The sequence below is a fragment of the Pagrus major genome, chromosome 13, assembly GCF_040436345.1.
Source record: "Pagrus major chromosome 13, Pma_NU_1.0".
Lineage (NCBI taxonomy): Eukaryota > Metazoa > Chordata > Actinopteri > Spariformes > Sparidae > Pagrus > Pagrus major.
Genome location: NC_133227.1, coordinates 1,139,241 through 1,147,958, shown reverse-complemented (window position 1 = coordinate 1,147,958; position 8,718 = coordinate 1,139,241). Strand labels below are relative to the sequence as shown.

The 8,718-nt window shown below is 35.8% G+C and overlaps 2 protein-coding genes across 2 annotated transcripts; both read right to left on the bottom strand.

Moving 5' to 3' along the window:
* Positions 1-2,341: 2,341 nt before the first annotated feature.
* LOC141007235 (olfactory receptor 2AT4-like) lies at positions 2,342-3,337 on the bottom strand. Its single transcript, XM_073479585.1, has one exon. It carries the CDS (start codon positions 3,335-3,337, stop codon positions 2,342-2,344), a length of 996 nt encoding a protein of 331 aa, XP_073335686.1.
* A 3,523-nt stretch (positions 3,338-6,860) lies between these two features.
* Positions 6,861-8,073, bottom strand: LOC141007598 (olfactory receptor 2AT4-like). Its single transcript, XM_073479962.1, has one exon. The coding sequence runs from the start codon at positions 8,071-8,073 to the stop codon at positions 7,111-7,113; it is 963 nt and encodes a 320-aa protein (XP_073336063.1). The 3' UTR covers positions 6,861-7,110.
* Positions 8,074-8,718: the final 645 nt, after the last annotated feature.

Genomic DNA, 8,718 nt, shown 5'->3' with positions numbered 1-8,718 from the left:
ACGGTCGGCTGTCAAGCAGTAACACGGAGGACGTATTTGAGCGGAGGACGAAAGTGTAACCGTAAAATAGTTCCGACGTGCATCGGTTCCGTTGCTTAGCTACAACGCAACTGACAGTGAAGCATCCTGTAGATAAACAACGTGAAATTCAAGGCACTTGTAATTTACTAGTTATTTAACTTTATACTTGTACTCCACTACATATCAGAGGTAAATATTGTACTTTTTACCTCACTACATTTTTCTGTAGTATATAGTATATAAAGTAGTTAAAATTAACTCCATCATAAACATATGCAACAGCAATATACAACATAAACTTTAATAAAGCTCATTAGTACACTGGTTTTGACCATTTTTGCCACATAATGATTACTTTTGATACTTGAAGTAACTTTTGATGATTACATACTTTTACTTAAGTAGGTGTTGAATGCAGGATTTGAACTTGTATTGCATTATTTTAACATTGTGGTGTTAGTTTATCATTTTATAAGTAATTGATCTGAAAAATTCTTCCACAACTGCAATGAAGTCATGTTATGAATAAATTGTGGCCTACAAATGAATATAAGTTTGCGGTATGAACACATTGTTCATATCATGGTCCAAATAGTCCAATTTGTCTAGACCATTTTAATCCACCTGAGTCAAACACATGAGTACATAGCTGCTCTAAAGGCAGCACTTTAAAGCCACTAGAGGGCAGGTCTCATCGCCATTTTGTAGTCCCTGTCCCCTCGCTCATTGATGGGTGAATGTGGTGTATGGTTTTCTACAGGGCTCACCTGTAAAATGTGCCTTAAGTTGATAGCCTGTTACAAAATGGTGTTCTGTATTCAAGTATGTCAAGTTCTTCCTCGCTCGAATCGGGGGTTATATAAATAAGATTGGTTTGAAGTAAGCCTATTCATGAAAATAGATGTTAATGACATTAAAATGATTTCATAGACTTGAGAGTTGTTAAGATTCAGAAGATGAAAAAATTACAAAACAAACTAGCAAAAACTGATTGCATTATCTCAGATAATATCAAGAACAATGAACTATATAATGCGACTAATGGAGCTGGCTTAGAAGTAAGTTATTGATTAATAAAAGAGTGACTTTACAGCCCAAACTATTTTGAAATGGGATATACTTTAAGCTAACATCGTGTTTGCTTGGGTGTCCTAAAAAGCAAATATCACATATACAGGATATCTGAAGCGAAAAAGGAGGAAGACAGTTTAGCAGTTGGAGCCTTGTTTGTTTTTATTTTAAACATTTCATCCATTTTGTCAAACATGAAATTCACATGAAATCATATTGAAGTGCATCTTGTCCCGTGCTTCAAATCAGTGTTAGCGTCATATTTAACCAAGATTATATCCTAAATTTTTGTGCTTTGAGGTTAATCATAAACTGGTATAATCACTTCCATGTGCGATAAAAAATAAAAAAAAAGATTTAAAAAGTAGAAGTTTTTCCAACAATTACTTTAGGAGAGACACCATATGATATCAGAAAGCAGACAGGTGGAGGATAAATCATTAAAATTTGAGACAGAAATAGAACAGAATCAGCTCCTCTGAAAGTGTCCCCTATGATGCATCGATGTGATTCATATAGCTGCCCTGCTAGTCATGTTGTCACGATACTGAAATATCTAACTACGATACATACAACACAGAGGGCTTAAAATTTAAGATTTTTAAAAAAAGATAAATATAACAAGACTAAAACATGAAAACGAGATACAACTTTTCTTGTCTAGTAGCACAAAACAGCAGAAAGACTGTAGTAAACATTAAATAAAACACTTTTTTTGGACACTCTTCGGATTAAGCCATTAAAAATAATGTGTGTATTGATAGTGCAGAAAATGTGCATTTAAATCGTTGTAATTATTCAGTATTTATATGTGTGAATATATCAATATTTTTTGAAAAAAAAAAAAAAAAATCTGCTACAGTAGCGATTCAGTAGTTTCAGTAGTTGATGAAACATTTTATCGTAAAAATGAAATCCAAAAATGTAATTACATTTAAATAAATTAAATTAAGTGTCACATTTTGTTTTTTAAAGTTGCATAAAATACATTTTGAACACAGCCCTGCTGACACAATCAAACAAACTGCCCCAATATGGGGAATAATCTGGATTTAAATGAAAAGATGGGAAACAGCAAAAATATAAAGGATCATAGGTGAGAGGAACATTAGTTAAAGCTTTTGTGAATCACACGACTCTAGAATTATCCTTAGCTTAGGTTCAGGTTGGAGATAACACAACCTTCAACACAACACATGTACAATCAAAGTGAACAACAAATGTTCAGAGCCTTCATTTTTGCGACATTTCATTTACCTCTCCGAGGTTTGCTCTTGCGTAGGTCTGTGCCAATTTTATTTTTCCTCACCAGTGCCAGGGCTCTGACTTTGATCTCTTTAGTTTTCAAAGAATACACAATAGGGTTGATGCAGGGTGGGAGGCAAGAGGCCAGTGACAGGCTCAGCACACGCTGGTCCGGGTCGATGAGACGCAGATAAAACCCGACAGTAAAAATGGTAATGAGAGGAATGTAAAACACAGCAACAAGGATGAGATGCTCAACACAAGTGGCCAAAGCTTTCACCCGACTGTCTAAAGATTTCATCCTGAACACAGTCACCAAGATGCTGACGTAAGACAGGAGAATAAAAATAAAGGGACCCACCAGCAGCAAGAAAGTAAGCAAAGTAGCCACAGACCACTGCATTGTGTAATCATTACAGGCCAGTCTGAACACAGGCGCATAGTCACAGAAATAGCTGAACACCCTGACAGAATTACAAAAAGACAGTTGAGTCATTATACCTGTCGCAAATGCAATGACTCCCAGAGAAAAAGACCAAGACAGGCCGACAACACAAGTCATGCTCTGCAATGTGTTGATGGAGTTGTGACGCAGAGGGAAACATATTGCGATCAACCTGTCATAGGCAAGTATAGCGAGTGCATATGACTCCAAAGTCCCAAACATATAGTAGACAAACATTTGTACCAAACACAGGTTGAATGGAACAAAGTTATCCTTAACCAGGAATATCTTTATCATGCCTGGAATGGTACATGTGTTCAGGATTACATCAATCACTGCGAGGTTGGCCACAGCCAGAAATTTTGGAGTGTGTAAACAACGATTAAAGACAATTATACAGATCACCAAACTATTGAAGAGCACTGTCACCACATAAACAAAAGCTAGAAAGATGAAGTATACACTGATGAAGGGAAATGTCTCAAATCCGATGATATAGAAGCCTGGAGGATGAATGATGAGAGAGTCGTTTAAAACAGTCCTGAGAAAAGACATCACTGAACTCCACAGCCTGTGTGTTGGAGGACAGCCTCAGCTCTCCAGTCTAAAGAACAGGGAAACCACATAATATTCAACATTAGACAATAGATTTTAAAGAGGGTTATAAATAAAATACACAATTTACATTTCGTTCTCATGAAACACAGTCAAACCAACCAGTATCAATACAATATATTCTCAGCAGGTCACAGATGAATCACGCATTAATGTGCCAGTCAGTGAATCTTACCAGATTTTCTGTGAAGAATCGTTTGGCTCTGACTCGTGATGTTGACTCCTAAAGCAGCATGCACGTGGCTGCATGTGTGACTTGTTGACAGTGCTATTATACTCTGGGAAGATGGCCCTGTTCAATACCGTATCAATGAAATTAATTTGATCCCTGGAGAGCTGTCAGTTATTTACTGAGACTGATCCTCTACATTCAAAACAAACATCTCGTTTTGATTTGACAGATTTTTTAAAGATAGAGAGAGAAAGAGAGCTTAGAAAAAAATTTAATGAATAAAATAAAATAGGTAATTGATTAATACATTTTGTTTTGACAGCTCAAAGAAGACTGACAGAAACTCTACTATTTCTCTACCTCTAACCTTTGATGAAGACACGTTTGAATTTCTACACTTTGCTTAATACTACAGGGTCGAGCTTTGTTGATGATGATTCAAAACTTTTTGCAACATGGTAAATAATTTCAGTTATTGTCTCTTTATTAAGAATGTTGGATCTACTGTACACAATTTAAACAGAAATTTTAAAATGACAATATTATGCTATTGTGATTTAATGATGCTAATAAATGTCAGTAAACAATAATATTTAATTATCACCTAGCCCTAGTCGTACCCTTAGTTTCTCAGTCACAGAGTGGAAGAGGCCACCTTCTTCATTTACTTTTCAAATTTCTTTTTTTCTCTTTTAACTTTAGGCACTCCTGAACTTCAACTTGAACATTATTCTTTTTAAAAAGTGCCTTTTGTGCAAAGTTGCAATACAAGTTGCTTAACAATACAATGAAACATACAATACAAATACAATATATGAGATCTGCTCAGAAACCTGAGGTCCAGTCAACTTTGTTTATTGCAAGTGCTGCATAAATTTATATCCAACCAATTTGCAACAGCTTATACGTTTTGAGGGAAGTGTAATGCAGACCGAGTTGCATTTTCTGTTAACATAATGAAGAAATGATGTTATATAAGAAATTTTGCTACTGAACATATCAGTAAAGTCCATCCGCTCGGAGTAAGTACAGCATTAATAAAACGTTTCTATGTTTAGGTACTGGCAACACTTTTGTAATATTAAACTGACATCTTAACCTTAACCAAAGTGTGTCTGCTGCTTACACTTAAATTTGTTACTGAGTGATTACATTTATTAATAATAATAAAAACATTTGAGTAATATACAAACTAGGAGAAGCGGTTGCTCCTACCCACAATGACCTTCATGACCTCTAGTGAACAGACAGCAGACAGAGTTTCACGTTGCAATGAACGGACAGTGTAATCACTGGTTGATTTGAACAGTAACCCAGTGAGCAAAAAGTGGTCTAGATCACGTCTTTTAGACGTCATTTACGGACATCCAAGACGTATAAAAGACATCCTCTGGGGAGCCAGAATGAAAGTTTTTTATACGTCTTTTCTGGACGTTGTATAGACGTTTATATGTTGTTTATCGACTAATTCTGGCTGTCAGTCGACGTCCAGATCATAGCCAGTATGAACATCTTTTCTCAACTAATTCTGGATGTCAGTGGATGTCTAGATTATGGCCTGACTATTGACATGGCCAGGCTATGATCTGGACGTCCACTGACAGCCAGAATTAGTCGATAAACGATATATAAACGTCTATACAACGTCCAGAAAAGACATATAAAAAACTTTCATTCTGGCTCCCCAGAGGACGTCCTTTAGACGTCTTGGATGTTCATAAATGATGTCTAAAAGACGTGATCTAGACCACTTTTTGCTCACTGGGAAGGTTTGTTTTCACAAAATGAAAATAGGCAGGAAGAGAATTTACATGATTACATTTATTAAAAAACATTTTAGGAAACTTTAATGGGACGCTCTGTACAAGCTGTGTTAGTTGAAAGTGAATAAATGCATTTATCATTAAAGAGGCCATGTTGAGCCAAAACAAAATGATTCCAATGAGCCCAATTTGTGAAGCTATCACCTGGGAATTTTGTTTAATGAACACAACTTTAACAAACAACCCATTTACTGTTTTAACGTCACACTAATTAATCTCAGTTGCACCTATTAGGAATAAAAACAATTAAGAATGGAGGGAAATGAGTGTGGATATACATTCAGTTGTTGAATTCAGATTATACCTGCTTTCAAAGGGCTGCACGACAAATGGCAGAAGTCTTTCCCTTGTTTCTTCTGACAATCTTTTGTTTCATCAAATGACATGTTTGTGCCTTGTTTTATAAATTATTTTAGGACTTACAATCTCTAACTTCCATTCAGGCTTTAAACTTAAAATGTTCCTGTTCATTCATTGTTAGCTTTTTAGGCAAATCTCCTCTTGTGACTAAAGCTAGGTTTAAAGGTATTATTTTAGTCAATATCTTATTTTTAATTATTTAATTACGTCCAACATGGCTATCACTGACACGGGCACTTTTAGCTAACTGAACCGCATGCATACGATGTTCATAGTAACCTTTAACCTTCTGGTTTGGGATTTTTATTTTTTTATTTTTTAGCCTGATAGATTCTTTCAACTGGTTCTGGCAGTCACTTGGTCATTTCACAGTAATAAACATAACAAATCAAGTCTAATTATGCATTTTAATTATCCCTGAATGTTTGTTTTTAAAATACTGCACTGAACTGAAGCACAAAATGTTATTTAAGTAGTTAATATTCATCTACCTCATGTCAATAAAAGAACATCAAAGTTTTATGTTTATACAATTTAAAAATGTGAAAATAGGTCAAATTTTAAATACTAGAAAGTTATATGACGTAATGACCACGCACATATCTAAGCTCAAATACAGTTAATTTCTCAGATGGAGGGCCTCTTTATTGTGTAATGAACCCTGAGAAGGAGCTTAGCTTAACTTAGAAGATGCATTTATGTCGTACAAGAATCGGCACACTGACTTCAAAGCTCTGCAAGTGTTTCAGTAAGCACAATAATGAGACTAAATTTTTTATCAGACAATTTGTATAAAGGGGATATGAATGTGAGATACAGTGATAACATGTCAAGGAGTGTTCGGAGTAACAGAAAAGGACAAGAGCAGTCAAATGTACAAATATCACACAACTACATAAAATACAAGCAAATATGTACAAATGATGCTATTGAATATGATTTATTGTTCTGGATTAAACTACCCAGCAGTATATAAAGTAATTAAAATTAACTCTAAACATATGCAACAGTAATATACAACATACACATTAATAAAGCTCATTAGTAAAACACTGGTGATGACCATGTGAATATGTACAAATTAGTCAGTAAAATATTATGAAAGAATCAGGACATGTTTTTATTCATTTGCTAAATTTGGTGAGTTTTAAAATAATAATAGAACAATAATAATAGACCCGTGAGAAAAACACACTTCTTAATAATAAGACAAATATGTGGAAACTTTGCTGTTTTTAAATGCAGTTGAAACAGGCAGAGCATCAGTAAAATAGGCCCCTTTTGTCTCATACATACGGTCCTAAATCTATCAAGGACTGAGAGGGTTTGAAAACCTTCCACAGATTGTGAGAAAGTTGTCAAGGGCTTGTTTTCATTCTGTGGAGCAGTGCCAGGGCTCTTGTTTTAATCTCTTTGGTTTTCAAAGAATACACAATAGGATTGATGCAGGGTGGGAGGCAAGAGGCCAGTGACAGGCTCAGCACACGCTGGTCTGGGTTGATGGATCCCACAAAAAGCCCGACTAAGAATATGCTGAATATGGGAATGTAAAATACAGCAACAAGGACGAGGTGCTCAATGCAAGTGGTGAGAGCTTTCATTCTACTGCTGACTGATTTCATCCTGAACACAGTCACCAGGATGCTAAAATAGGACAGAAGAATAAAAGTAAAGGGCCCCATCAGGTTCACCATACTAGAAGTTGATGCCAAAGACCACTGCATGGTGTAATCATTACAGGCCAGTCTGAACACAGGAGCATAGTCACAGAAATAGCTGAACACCCTGACAGAATTACAAAAAGACAGTCGAGTCATTATACCTATTGCATATGCTGTTACTCCGAGAGCTAAAAACCAAGTCAGGCTGACAATACAGGACATATTTCGCAGTGTGTTAATTGAGTTCTGACGCAGAGGGAAACATATTGCGACCAACCTGTCATAGGCAAGTACAGCGAGTGCATATGACTCCAAAGGTACAGCAGAATAGTAGACAAACATTTGAAGCAAACACAGGTTGAATGGAATAAAGTTGTCCTTAAAGAGAAATGTCTTAATCATGCTGGGAATAGTGCTCGTGTTTAAGATGATATCAATCACTGCGAGGTTGATAACAGCCAGAAATTTCGAAGTGTGTAAGCAGTGGTCACGGGCAATTATATAGATCAATAAAATATTGAACACTAGTGTAACCACATAGACAAAAACGAGGAAGATAATGTAGATGGTGATGTAGGGAAATGTCTCAAATCCGATAATATAGAAGCCTGGAGGATGAATGATGAGAGAGTCGTTTGAAACAGTCCTGAGAAAAGACATCACTGAACTCTGCAGCCTGTGTGTCCGAGGACAGCCTCTGCTTAGACGCTCACCAGTCTGAAAAAGAAGAAAACAATTCATCTTATTACTTATCAGTCCAATCACATACTTCAAATGAAGACATATACATTTGTGCATTTGGCATTAAGCGTATTGAAACCATCCTGAGTGGTGAATATAATGCATTATTATCATTAAGTCAAACATGGAACAGAATACTTGTGACTCACCTGTTATACTGATGAAAGTTTTACACAGAGCGACTCCATATGATCGGACTCAGACCACTGAGTGTCTGCATGTCTGACCAGCGTACAGTAGAAATACCTCCTTCATTCATCTCCAGAGATAACATTCAGTCCTCTAATTATGAATAATATGGATGAACAATACAGTAATGAGTAATAAGTCTTCCAAATTAACTTTCAAACAAAACAAACATGTAATTATTGTTTTGTGACCCTAAGTAACACTGAAACCCAGTCAGCAAAGTTTGTGGCAGAAATGCACCATATTTACGTACACAGTTTGATGACACAACTAGATTTCTAATCAAATATCCCCATTATGAAACTGATTGCAATTGAATATAAGCCAGTTTTATTCCTGTCTGTATGAATATGAGTGATTAGGGCAAACCTTTAT

Excerpts from the sequence above, each read along its gene's own strand:
- LOC141007235 (XM_073479585.1), bottom strand. The coding sequence starts at position 3,337 with ATGTCTTTTCTCAGGACTGTTTTAAACGACTCTCTCATCATTCATCCT.
- LOC141007598 (XM_073479962.1), bottom strand. The coding sequence starts at position 8,073 with ATGTCTTTTCTCAGGACTGTTTCAAACGACTCTCTCATCATTCATCCT.